This window comes from Elaeis guineensis, chromosome 1 (genome assembly GCF_000442705.2).
Source record: "Elaeis guineensis isolate ETL-2024a chromosome 1, EG11, whole genome shotgun sequence".
NCBI classification, from domain to species: domain Eukaryota; kingdom Viridiplantae; phylum Streptophyta; class Magnoliopsida; order Arecales; family Arecaceae; genus Elaeis; species Elaeis guineensis.
The window spans coordinates 149,984,419-149,998,280 of record NC_025993.2 but is presented as its reverse complement, the minus strand read 5'-3'; the positions used below and the strand labels follow the sequence as shown (position 1 = coordinate 149,998,280).

Here is a 13,862-nt window from a genome sequence, read left to right as displayed (position 1 = left end):
AATTGGATGCATTTAATTTGATAGATAGAAAATGCTGTGCCGATGGAAAGGTGAGAGGGATCGTTGTGTTGGGTGGAGGAGGAGAAGAGGGATTGGAGGAGGTGGAGATAGATGAATTGGTGGCCATGAGAGAGCACAGAAGGAGGAAGAAGAAGAGATGCTCGTTAGAGCTTCAAGGCTCTGATACCATAAAGAAGGTAATATTTTTATTGAGGATAATTTCTGATTCTTGCATTTCATTGTTCTCCAATAGGAGTATATATAGATTACAAGGTCTAGCTATTGTAGCAATTACAAGAAGAAGGAATATCTCGATTACATACTAAGTAAAGAGAAATCAAATGTAGAATAGCTAAACAAGGAGAAAGACCAAATAGGAGTGCCAGCCAAATATGAATATGTGTTGACTTGCTAAACATAGAAAAGAGCCAAATAAGAGTGCAAGCCAAAATAGAATGTTGGGTTGGAATGAGTGTGTGCTGATACTTTGGTACCATACCATGCTGAGACATTGTAGGTGGTGTCACCTTTGCTATACCGGAACCAACTATCATACCATGCATCATATGGCAATGAATATGCATACCAATTCTGGTACTGCAACAATTGGTACAAACCATCTGTAATTTACACACAGCATGAATATTTAAACTTAGCAACCTAAAAATTCCCCAGTAGGCAGTCCAACCATTCAAATATTCCACACAACAACAAGATAAGTCAGTCCATTAAGTAATATGAAATTGTTACATCCAAGGTTTTAAATCCCGTGAGACGAGGCTATCCCATTTTTTCATGGAATGGGATGCATCGCCGTCCCACCCCGTCCTAACACTTAGGACAGAGGATGTCCCAAGACGTCCTGATCAGGATGCTGGGACGCTAGCGGGATGGCCTGTCCCAACACATGGGATGATACCCCATTCCGATGTCTCATGGGACATCCCGAGATGTCCCGCTGGGACCTGAATCCCTGATTACATCAAGATATGCTAGTCAAACACTTTTTTGTCATCTAGGTTACTTCTAATTGCTTGAAAATTAAGCAGGCCTATTTTGAGACATACAGACAAGATTTTTAACCCAATCAAATAGGTCTAGAATCACTGCATATAAAAGAACCATGTTGACTGTTGATAAGCAAAGCCCAAATTATGTTCTCTATAACATAGAAGTTCAATGCAAAAATTAACATGAATTAGCATTCTATAAAATCAGAAAGCCTATGATAAGCACATTTTCAAGGAATTACTTAAAAATAGCTAATCAATTTTCAAAATGACTGGAGAGATTGATATATAAGTATGGAGGATATGGTCAATAAAAACATAGAGTTGTCGAGACAAACATATCCACCTACTACGTGCCATGTGTTGTTTGCTGTATTCGACATGAATCTAACATATCGATAAATGATAGGTTATCAAGGTAGTACACGGTCCCTTGGCTATAGGGGGCCTAGCAGTTTCAAACCACCTAGGTAGTTATTCGCACTGAGGAAAAAACAGAAGAGGACAAGGCAGGAAAAAAGGAGCAATTAAAGAAAGAAGAAAAGGGCAGGATGGGCAGGGGAAGGGGCAAGAGAGACAGAGAGATGATAGAAACAGAACAAAGAACTAGAAGAAGAAAAAAAGGTGGGCAGGTTCTATAATGAGAAATATAAGGAAGAAAAATGAGTTCAGAAATATACAAAAAAAGAAATTTTAAAAGTACAGAGAGAAGAAGATGAGAAAGAGATGAAAGAGGAAAAGTGAAAGGAAAAAAAATGCACTCATGAAAAAAAAAAGAATGAAAGAGAGGAAAGAGAGGAAGAAGACAAAAAGTAAAAGGGAAGAGCTTACTAGTTGGAAGTGACCAGTGGAAGGCTCATCTAGAATCAACAATGGAGGGAAAGGCACTATCCTCCCATCAACAAGGAAAACAGGTAGGGCTTATACACAGCACCTATGTTAACTAGACACTCCATTCTCAAGGTTTCTGGCAGGGTGAACATTTTCAGACACTTAACGATGGCATGAAACGACATTACAGCAGCTACAGCTATAGCTCATCATGGAAAAATCATCTGGCTTATCTGGAGGTAACGTTTTGGACCCTTCAAGAAACTAAATTATTTATCAAACATACAAAATGTTCCTTTCATCAAAGATAGGTAGAGTATTTGGGACATATTATATCCAAAAAAGATGTTGTTACCGGTCTCCAGAAGATGTCTTGTATGTTGGAGTGACCTGTATTTTAAAGATGCTAAAGGATTGTGGGATTTTTGGAGCTTATTGGTTACTATAGAAAATTTATCAAGGACTATGAGAAGAACAGTGCTCCATTAACTATCTTGTTAAAGAAAGATTCCTTTCAATGGAATAACGTTGTAGAGTTGGCCTTTCAAGTTCTCAAGCAAGCTTTGGCAACTGCTACAGTACTAGCACTTTCTGATATCTCCAAACCATTTGTTATAGAATATGACACATCGAACATTGGGATTGGTGCTATCTTGATGCAAGCAGAACGACCTCTTGCCTTCACTAGCAAAGCCTTATCAGAGAAGCACTTGGATCTTCCAACCTATGAAAAAGAGATGATGACTATATTACATGCTGTTGACAAATGGTGACGGTACCTGATGGGAACACATTTCATAACTTACAGCGACCACTGTAGCTTAAAGTACTTGATGGAACGGTGAGTCTCTTCGGAGGTACAACAAAAGTAGACTACCAAGCCTTGAGATTCAACTATAAGATCAAATACAAGCATAGAGTTAATAATTCAGTTGCTAATACTTCACCATGCAACATAGAGAGGCGATTATATGCTATCTCCTATCCTTTATCCAATTGCATAGAGCAAGTTCGAGTAGAAATAGAACATGATGACTCCTTGCAGGCAATTATTCAGAAGATTCAAAATAATCCTAATAACCCTTCACCTTATATAAATATTAGAGGACTTCTTCAATATAAAAATAAGGTGATTCATGGAACCAACTCTGAGTGGTGAGAAAAGGTTCTTCAACTTTTATATGATTCTCGAGAGATAGGACACTCCGATTTTCATAAGACATAAGAGGGTTACCAAGAGCTTTTATTGGAAGAGAATCAACAGAGACAAAATATCATATTGCTTTTTAGCAATGTATGTCAAAGGAACAAAATAGAGATACTTGCACCACCAAGAATTCTCCAACCCTTACTCATTTCTCAATGCATCTGGACTGACATTTTCATGGATTTCATTGGTGGCTTGCCAAACTCTCTAAGAAAGAGCACAACAATGGTGGTTGTTGACTGTCTTTCTAAATACACCCATTTTATTGCAGTAGCGATTCATATAGAGATTTCCAAATTGCTCAACTATTTGTAGAGCATGTCTTCAAATTATATGGGATGCCTATATCAATTGTTTATGACCATGATCCATTATTCACCGACACATTTTGGTAGGAATTGTTCCATCTTCAAGGCACTAAACTATGGATGAGTTCAACTTATCATCCCCAATCCGATGGTCAAATAGAAGTAGTCAATCGATTCTTGGAGACCTATCTTAGATGCTTCACTAGTCAAAAGAATAAGAAGTGGACTCAATGGCTTTCGTGGGCTAAATGGTGGTAGCACACTAGCTATCACTCTTTCACATGGATGACTCCGTATGAGGCAGTTTATGGACAGACCCCCCCTATGGTGCTCTCCTACATCCCCATAACTACCAATATCCATCAATTAAAGGAAGAACTAAAGAATCGAGACCGCATCCTTCGCCTATTGAAGGAAAATCTTCACGTGACCCATGCTAGAATGAAGCAACAAGCAAGCATATGTCATCCTGAAAGGGAGTTTGTGGTTGGTGATAGGTATATCTTCGGCTCCAACCATATCGGCAAACTTCTGTTGTTGTTCGCAGCAATGTCAAGCTATTTCCTTGGTTCTATGGACCGTACAAAGTCATTGAGAAACTTGGACTAGTTTCTTATAGGCTCGAGTTGCCAAGTGGATCTAAAATTCACTCGATTTTTCATGTCTACTTGAAAAAGAAGATTGGCTTGGTAGATGTGGTAATTTCTCAATCACCTAATTTAAAGGATGGGTTACTTAAAATCTAGCCTATAAACATTCTTAATCGTCATTTGAAAAGCATCGCAATCATGCAATAACCAAGGTGCTAGTCCAACGGGCCCATTTGCCTTCTGAAGATGCCACATGAGAAGATTGGTATCAGCTTAAGGAGCACTTTCCAAAATTTCAACCTTGAGGACGAGGCTACTTTTGGAGGGTGGAGCGATAGGAACCCAACTTTGGCAATAAGAATAAATGGAGATTTCCTTCTTACCTTCTCTTATTTTGGTACTGATATCATCATCTATTAGGATTTCCTTTTAGCTTCTCTTATTTCAGTACTGATATCATTTAAAATCATATGGCTTATTTGGTATTATATTTATTTAGCAATTATGCTAAATTAAGTATGATGTAATAGATGAAATATTGGATCAAAATCAATGTATATAATATAAGCCGTTGGCTCTAAACAATCAAGTAATAAAGAAATCTCTTTTTTCACTAAATCTTTTTCTTCTTCCTCCTTTTCTCTTCTACTTGGAGGTTGATCCTCTCAAAATGGTCACAACACATGGAGGCACATATCACTCCCACAGCCTATCCAGGAGGATATGGTCCGCACCAAGGCAAGCATCTCCCACCGCTTGCTCCGAATCTCCACCGATATGTCCAAATTTCGCGGTTGAGGGGGCGGTGGGAGAGGAAACAGAGGGTGTTGGATGCGGCATCGGCCTCACCTAGGAGTAGCGAGAGAAGATGTTGGCAAAGTCTTTGCGGTGGGTGAGGAATGGACTTGATGTAGAGCGATCATATCTGGAGGAGGTCCATGAGGAGGCAGAGCTCCAAGGTCCCAAATCAAAGAATCAAGGATTAGGAGAAGAAAGCCCAAGCTTTCCCAAACCATAATTAGATTTTAAATTTGGCAAAGCTGATGAATAAAAGGTATCATCCTCCTACAATGCATAAAAGATTCTTTAATTCTCCGAATATGCCTGTAGAGCCAATGAAATCCCTTCACAACATCATCACCTCCAATACTTGGATCCAAAGCATGATATTTGAATGGTGGATAGAGCAAGGCATCCCTTTGTTTGCACTTAAGAACAAAGATGAAGGTCTAATTATAAAAGATGAAAGGAATACACTCAACGAGCTCCTCGATCAACTAGGAGTCTGTTTGGTTTGCAACCAAAATCATAATTGGAATAGATTGGAATAGAAATCAGACTGCCTATATCCTCCGACACATTTAGTTGATGATCAGAATCGGAATGGGATTTGAAAACAGGAAAGAGTAGGAATTGCGCTTTAGGGGATTGAGGCATTTCTATTCCTCCCATGGAATTAGAATGGGAATAGAAATTATATATATATACCATAATCTAATCAAAATGTACACATACCATCTAAGATTAGTAAACAATATAATAACAGTCCGAGGAATATTACTTCAAAATACATGTCTATTTTTCATTTAAAATATAATTTCGTAAAATCCATAAATCAAATATAAATTGATTGACAATTTATTTGATTTTAAAAAAGATATTACATAAATGAAAAAAAAATTCGAGAAAAGACATATCATAATTCATCTTGCATGAACGAGCAAACATATCCACCTAATCATGAGGTTCTCCTTCAGAACCTAATATCCCAATGTATTTTCATCAAAATATAATCATAATTATTTTAAGAATAAAAATTCTAAGTTTCAATACTCTCACAAAGTTAGCCAAGCATTAGCGCTTGTCGTCTCGGTCAGTTCAATGTAGGACATCCAATTAACCAACTACAAATCATGAGTCATGTTGGGATGCTAAAATACAATTGACGGTGAAATCTTGTGATACCTGATCTAGTCGGGGTGGAGGCCAGTTTGCCATCCGGCAGGGCAGCCATGGATCATGACCTCCTTCACCACGGTCAATCAAAATCATTGAGAAAACGACCCTTTTGGGATTCAGCAAACCCTAGTAGAGAGAAACTATATAGAGAGAAATTAGAGGGAGAAATAAGAAAGAGAATGTGAGGAAGAGAGAGGAAAAAGAGAAGAAGAGCACAGGGAGAAACAGACTCTCTCTTTTCTCCTTTCTTTCTTTTTTTTCTTCTTTCTTGTCAGGGCTTACGGCCGGTGATGGCTGTAACCGATAGTGGCTGTGGCCACAATGGCGTAGCCGGAGGTTTTGCAAACGGCGGTCGGTGGTAATGATGGTGGCCACGATGACAGACAACTATCGGAGGAAAAGAAAAAAAAATTAAAATAGAGAAGGGTCGAGCCATGATTAGAAAAATAGAGGAAGAAGCGAGACATAGAAGGACAACGATGGAAGTGACCTTTCATGGTCGGAAAATCGAAGAGCAGCAACAAGGCGTGGATGGCCATAGCGCCGTTCAAAGAAAAGAAAAAGCAAAGAACTGAATAAGGGAAAAGCCGTGGAAGATCTAATCCACGAAATAATCCCGCCATTTTTCGCCAGAATCGAGCTAAACAAAGCTCTTCTGTGGTTGAAATCATAGGTAGGAAAATTTCAAAGGAATCTAGATGGAGCTTACCTCATCTCCGGTGAGATTGGGTAGTGGCCGCTGCAATTCTGAATGGGCATGGCAGACAGCAACCAATACTTCGAAATCAAACCCAAGAAGAGAGAGACGCTGATGCCGCTCGAGGTTGATCACATGGATTTAATAACGGCAATGCTTACCGGAGGTTGAGGAGAGGGACTTCGGGCCTGTTTGGCCAAACTTTTGTGCAGAGAAGAAGTAGAAAATTAGAGCTTCTCGGAAGCAGAGCATAAAATTAATTTTTTTAAAATAAAAATATTTTTATTTAAAACTATTATTTATTATAATTATTTTTATTTATTTTTATCTAATTTTTTTATTATTTATCATAAATATATATATTTTTTTATATTTTAAAAATCAAAAATATTTTTTTGAAAAATTTGCCAAACACAGATTGTATTTCAAATACTAATAAAAGAACTTATCAAATAATTTTACCACAAACTGTTTCTCTTTCACAGAACTTTTTCTGAAATTTTATTTAAAAAAAAATAATTTTAAAATAAATTAATTTTTACAACTTGACCAAATAAATCTTTCGTTTTCATCGTCTTTGTGCCATATGCGATGTAATAAAAATAACGTGGAGCGCACCACCAAACCAGCTTGAAGTGCATAGTCATAGCTATCTAATACATATTTAATAACATATTTAATATTTTATTTTTATTTTTTATTTAAAAATTAGAATGATAAAAATATTTTTTTATTTTAAAAAAATTATGACATTCTGTGACCGTATTATGACATCCGATAGTTAAATTATGACTTTTTGATCATACTTAACCATGGAATGTCATAAGGAAGAAAAAAATATTTTTGTCGTTTAAAAGTTTCATAAATTTTCAAAGAGAAAAATATTTTTTTTTCTTTAAAATTTTTAGAAAAAATTATGACTTTTCATGTGCAGAAAAACATAATTTAACTGTAGGATGTGATAATATGATCATAGGATGTCATAATTTTAAAAAAAAAATAGATATTTTCATCATTCAAAATCTCAAATGAAAAAATAAAATTACGATGTTAAATATATATTAAAAAATACTGTCTATGTGGCCTAATCAGATGAGATAATGTATTTTTTTTACACCGCATATGGTGTACAAAGGATTACTCAAATGGGAGATTCAAATTAAGGGTAGGCCATTTGGCCTTGCTCTACAATCGGGCTGGGGGCAAAACTAGATCCTATCCCAAAATCTATCTCATAAAAAAATATTAATTAGCATGATTTTATCACATATATCTTAGGCTATCTAATAACAAATCAGTATATCATTTAAGAAAGTAAATTTTTTTCATTCATAATAATAAAAATTGTCAACTGATCAATTATAGTTAACAGTAAATTTTTTAAAGCATTTTCAATAAAATTTGGATGATGGTGTATCTCTTTTCAATAAAAATAATAATTTGATCGAGTCGAATCACATATGTGTTGAATTAATGCGGGTCAGATCAGAAAATCATCAACTCAAATTCGATCTGTTTATTAAATGGATCAAAAATTCAAATTCGAATCCAACCTATTTATTAAACAGAAAATTCGATCTGATCCGTTTAATCTATTTATTAAATAGATCAAATTAGGTTAAACGGATTAAATTGGTTAAAGAGGTTAAATAGATCAAATTAAATGGGTTAGAAACAGATTACGTAGGTTTTAAACAAGTTAAACAGATTAAATGAATTAAACAAATCAGATTAAATGGATCAAAAATAGGTTAAATGACTCAATTTTATCTGAATATTAAACAGGTTAAATGGATTAGATACCTAAAACTTAAATCCGATCCAAATATTAAACGGGTTAAACGGATTGACTTGTCTATGATCTAAATCTATTTATGATAGATCAAATACGGATAGGATTGGCGGGTTAGATCATATTTTATCGGTCCTATTTTTCAAAAATAAATGATATACTATCTTATTATTAGACAGTCTAAAATACACATGATAAAAGCATTCTAATCAATAATTTTTTTCATCTAAAATAGTCTTTGAATCAAACTTACTTCATTGTTAAGTTGAAAGGCCATGTATTACATAATTGGATAGTTGAAAAAAAATGAAACTGTATGATTCTAAATTGAAACAATAATAAATAAAAAATATCCATACAATCATGTTTTTTTTTAAAAAATCACATCGCTAGTTAAAAGTCCATTCTACTTTTCATCACATGAATTAGAATGGATTTTTAAAGTGAAAAAGACATCAAGTCATTTTCTCACTGATTCAATTGTTAGATGGATGATGAATTTGAAAGTGAAAGAGACGTCAAGTTGTTTCCGACTGATACAACTGTTAGATGATCGGTCACCATCCGGTCCAGGTGGGATGTTTCTAGGCTCAATCATCTTAGAAATATCTGGAGAAACTTCCTCTTCTTCACACACTCTACATGAACGAACTATTCGAGAACCAAGATATTTGGCTGCCACTTTCACACCATATCTGGCTCGATGGATAGATACATGAGTCCACCAATGTGAGGGTGAATACTTGGGTGCTCCGCTAAATGCGTGCAGCAAGGATCCGTTGATTTTGAGTTGGATCTGACAGAATTTCAACGAATTTGCGAACCTATACCGTTTGATTGAGTCCATGATACTACTCAAATAAATAATAATAATAATTAAAAAAAAAAAACTAGTTTCCAAATCCAAACCGGAAAGGCAATCATGCCCATGTTTCTAATACACATCTGGATAAGCTTACGTGTACAGGCGAATATGAAAATTTAATACTGAAAATCTGTATGGATAATTGAATTAAAAATTTTATAAAATTTATGAATTAAATTAGTACAACTAATAAAATCACATAGTTACAAATTTATTTATTTTAAAATTATTATTAAAAATATAAATCTAACCCAATTTGTAATGATACGTTTTTATCGATTATATTGATCCAATCTATAAATCTTATATGATTTTTAATCTAATCATCTAATTAAATTTAAAAAATAATATAAAAAAATTATGAAAAGCTATGTACTAAAAATTTAAGATCTATACTTATTTTAAATAAATATGGATATTTAAAATATAAAAATAAATATAGATGTAAGTGATAAAATTAAATTTTATGTTCATAAAATTAAAAATATTATTAAATTAAAAATAAATTAAATTAAAAATTTATAAGTATTATATAAATTTATGTAGAATTATAAAAAAATCAGATGATTAAATAATTTTAATATATATATATATATATATATATATATATATATATATAATTTTAATCGTAGATATGAATATTAATTGGTTGCTTAAATTTTTTTTTTTCATCCTCAGAGAGGTACAAATATGAAAATACATCTGGGCAGGTATCATTCAATCCATCCCCAAGTCGCTAATGTGTTCCCGTAAAAAGTAAATGGCGTTACATGCTGCCCAGCTTTCAGCCGGTTCAGACGTTACACGTATCAAACGCCACATGAAATGTGCGAACGTGGAATAACGAACCTGGCTCTGGACACCAAGCGATGAAATTTTCCTCGCGGCAAATCTCCATTTCTCTAATGTCTCACCGCCCATTGGAAATAAAGCCCTTTTAAGTTCTCCCACCGCTTCGATTCAGCAACTAAGAAGCCAAGAAGAAGCTGAAAAAGAGAGGAGAGGTCGCTTGATAGTCTTGCTATCTGTAAATCGGAGCGAAGAAGGAAGAAAAGAAGCGATGGCGGGGGCAGCGGCGTCTTGGAACACCCTAAGCCTGAGCGCCCCTCCGGCGGTGGCGGCAGCAGCGGTCCGGGGGGCGGTGTCTTGGAACCCCTTGGCTCTGAAAGCCCCTCCGGCGGTGGTGGCGGCGGTCCCGCCGCACCGCCACCACCCTTCCATCTACCCCGCCTCCATCGGCGCCCCCACGCCCCCTTTCCAGAAAGCCCCGATCTTGAGGAGCGCAGGGCGGCCACCGCTTGTCGCGGTGCCCTTCCGGCTCCGGGCGATGGCGGACGACGAGGAGGGGAGCGAGGAGAGAGGGGAGGAGGAGGAGGCGGCGAGAGGAGTGGCGGTGGCGGAGGCGGAGGGGAAGGTGGAGCCGAGCGAGGTCGCGGAGCTGAAGCGGAAGCTGATGGATTTGCTGCGTGGGACGGACCGAGGGCTGAAGGCGTCGAGCGAGACGCGGGCGGAGATCGTCGAGCTCATCACCCAGCTGGAGGCCAAGAACCCTACCCCTGCTCCCACAGAGGCCCTCACCCTCCTCAACGGCAAATGGATCCTCGCGTAGGACCCCATATCTAAATCCAATCCTCCCCTTAACAAGTAAAATGGTTTGCTCTGACGGAAAAATTGGAGAATTGGATTGATTGCAGGTATACTTCGTTCTCGCAGCTGTTCCCGCTGTTGGGGTCGGGGAGGCTGCCGGAGCTGGTGAAGGTGGAGGAGATATCTCAAACGATCGACTCTGAGAACTTTACAGTGCAGAATTCGGTACAATTTGCTGGGCCGCTTGCCACCACCTCCGTTACCACCAATGCCAAGTTCGAAGTCCGAAGCCCCAAGCGCGTGCAGGTGATGACTCACAACCTCCTCAGGATGTCATCTCTGATCTCAATTTTTCACTAACTGCAGCTCTGTGTTCCGTGTAATTCTTGGGTTATTCCTAGTTTATTTAATCAAACACCAAGTAAATTATTCATGACTTAAAACACTCGTGCTTCTTCTACGGTAGCTGATGTATGAAGACTTAGTTGCTAATTGGTAGGCAAGGTTACAAGTACAAACTTGTATTCCTATTGGACATACAGATGGTTTTGGTGTGCTCTCTTGTTCTGCAAATTAACTCAAGTTGTTCATGAATGCCTCAGGCTCACCTTGATACCAGGTCTGTTCAAATTAGGGATAGTCCTGCACTCAATAACAGTATCGGTTCGAGCTTGTTCAATTAAGAAACAAACCAAGCTTCTTGTTATAGCTGTCGTGGTTTGAGGTGGCTAGATCTTGAACACATCTCTGATACAAAATGATGGTACTTGAACAATCTAAAGCTCAGATCAGCTCTGCTTTTTTGCCACCATATGCTGCACACCATATCTTTAGCTTGGATCAATAGTGCCGGAGTTAAGCTATTGTGGCTTTGTTGGTGGATGGAGATACTGGTCACCTCCGGCTGAATCCAATTAAAATTCACTCAGGCTTTGAAATGATGTTTATTAGTGTGTGCATTACTCGCTCAAATTTGGCTTGTAGGTTTAACAAGTTGGTCTATTCTCAAAGATGAGGGGGAAAAGAGGATGGTCAATAACTCTTTCCTCTCCATTTTTTCAGTCATAACCACATCGCACTATAGTTTATTTCTGAGGGGACAAGATGGCTTTACTTGATGCTAGTATAATTAATTTTGCATGTTTTTCTCATAGATATTAGTGATTCATATCCATCTAATTGTAGGAAACCATATCTAGGAACTGATGAATCATTATATTATAATAAATAATGATTACCTTGTAGTAAATCAAATATTTTCTTGTTTATAGCTCAATTGACAGAGGCATTCACAGAGTTTAAGAAGATTGACAAAATAGAGCACTTGTGGGAGAATTGCTAGTAGAGACAATAATTGGAATACCATCATTAGAAATCATGCTCAGATTGGGCGCCTACTTTGTGGAGAATCACAGTGCCAACATCTTGTGAAGTTCAAATTTCCCTCATCAGTTGTGACGTTTTGTTTTTTCTGATTCCACTGGATTTTTATGCTTTTGTTCTATGTAAATCATCTGGCTTATGGAAGAGCAAAAGAGATCATGCGTGGATGATCTATTAGAGGTTGCTGTTGTAAACAAAACCAGAGAGAGTCGTTCTCCTTTTTCAACAATTATTCTTTCATTGTAGTCCAAAAATCCATCTCACAAACAAGTACGATTTGATCTGGAACTGGTGCTTCCATTTATTTTGCTAGAAGATTATGAAGATTTATCTTACAATGTTTCATATAATTGTTAATCGAAGTAGTAAAAGGGTACTAAAGAAGAGGGACTTTTCTTCAACTCCCCCTCTCCACACACTTGCACGCGCGCGCGTGTGTGCATGTGCATCTGCACACATACTGATGCTCATATTTGCCTATACATGTAGTTTTTGGTATGGAAAATGAATAACCCTTTTTTTTTGACAATTAAAGAATGCCGGACAGTTGGATCAGTTAGGAATCACCCTTTCATTATCATTAGACACTTAAGAGAGAGAGAAAGTTTAAACACAATAGCTGCCGATAACCCAGAAAAACAATTAAGATATGCACGTACAATCATCGAGTGCAATACTAATTATGAATTGCTAGCCTTTGCTTCTGTATCATTTATGATAAGGTATCTTAAACATTCACCACCAGTGCTCCTGTGATAATGGATAACCGGTATTCTTTCCAGATAAAATTTGAGGAAGGCATTATTGGGACTCCACAGCTAACAGACTCCATCGTTGTGCCCGAGAAGGTCGAGTTCCTGGGACAGAATATTGACCTCTCTCCTTTCAAGGGTGTGATCACTTCAGTCCAGGATGCCGCATCATCGGTGGCTAGGACAATCTCCGGACAACCACCATTGAAGATCCCAATCAACAACAACAATGCACAGTCCTGGTTGCTAACCACCTACCTTGATGAGGAGCTTAGAATCTCAAGAGGTGATGGTGGCAGTATCTTCGTTCTCATCAAGGAAGGTAGCTCTCTTCTGAACTAGAGGCACACTTACCATTTTAGCTTTTTCAAAAAAGAGAGGTGTCCTCAAGCCATGTTCATGGTGTATGACCATATTGTTTTCTGGTAGAATATAGCTTTTACAGAATTCTAGTTTATGGATGTTAGTTATAAGGAGCCGTTTGTGTTCTTTTCCCTTATGTGTGCTTTGATATTAAAATGTTGTGCAATGAAATCTTAAGAATTTCTTTGTGAATAAGGGGGAAAACTAGTGAGAATTTCTATCTGAAGTATTGATTTCGCACCCTTTCATTTTTCTGTGACATGTATCTTTCTTTGTCGCCAGTCTGTCTGAAAATTATACTCGAATATATCATGTGCATATGGATGAGAGAGTACTGGGTGGCTCTCCCAATCTGGAATTTACTCAGTTGACTCTTTTTACAATTTATTAACAATGGAGGATTGATCTGCCCCTACTACAAAATCATTTGGTTAGCTGCAATCTCAGAGAAAGTCAAGGTGTTTGTATGGTTAGCATCTAGAAACAACCCATACACAGGTGCTGTCCTTGCAAGGAAA

General features: G+C 37.2%; 2 protein-coding genes across 16 annotated transcripts in view; one reads left to right on the top strand and one right to left on the bottom strand.

The window, feature by feature from the left end:
• LOC114912731 (uncharacterized) overlaps positions 1 to 6,823 on the bottom strand; it is a 28,051-nt gene extending 21,228 nt beyond the window's left edge. For 10 of the 15 annotated variants that reach the window (XR_012134380.1, XR_012134377.1, XR_012134378.1 and 7 more), the window contains exons 1-2: positions 6,615 to 6,823; positions 5,912 to 6,045 (exon numbers count right to left, since the gene is read on the bottom strand). The gene's annotated coding sequence lies outside the window, so the exon portion shown is untranslated. The other 5 variants (XR_003798553.2, XR_012134385.1, XR_012134384.1 and 2 more) reach the window with 5 other exon arrangements.
• A 3,334-nt stretch (positions 6,824 to 10,157) lies between these two features.
• LOC105061027 (probable plastid-lipid-associated protein 2, chloroplastic) lies at positions 10,158 to 13,586 on the top strand. Its single transcript, XM_010944940.4, has 3 exons — positions 10,158 to 10,864; positions 10,954 to 11,152; positions 13,012 to 13,586. The coding sequence occupies exons 1-3, from the start codon at positions 10,320 to 10,322 to the stop codon at positions 13,321 to 13,323; spliced, it is 1,056 nt and encodes a 351-aa protein (XP_010943242.3). The 5' UTR covers positions 10,158 to 10,319; the 3' UTR covers positions 13,324 to 13,586.
• The last annotated feature ends 276 nt before the right edge of the window (positions 13,587 to 13,862 follow it).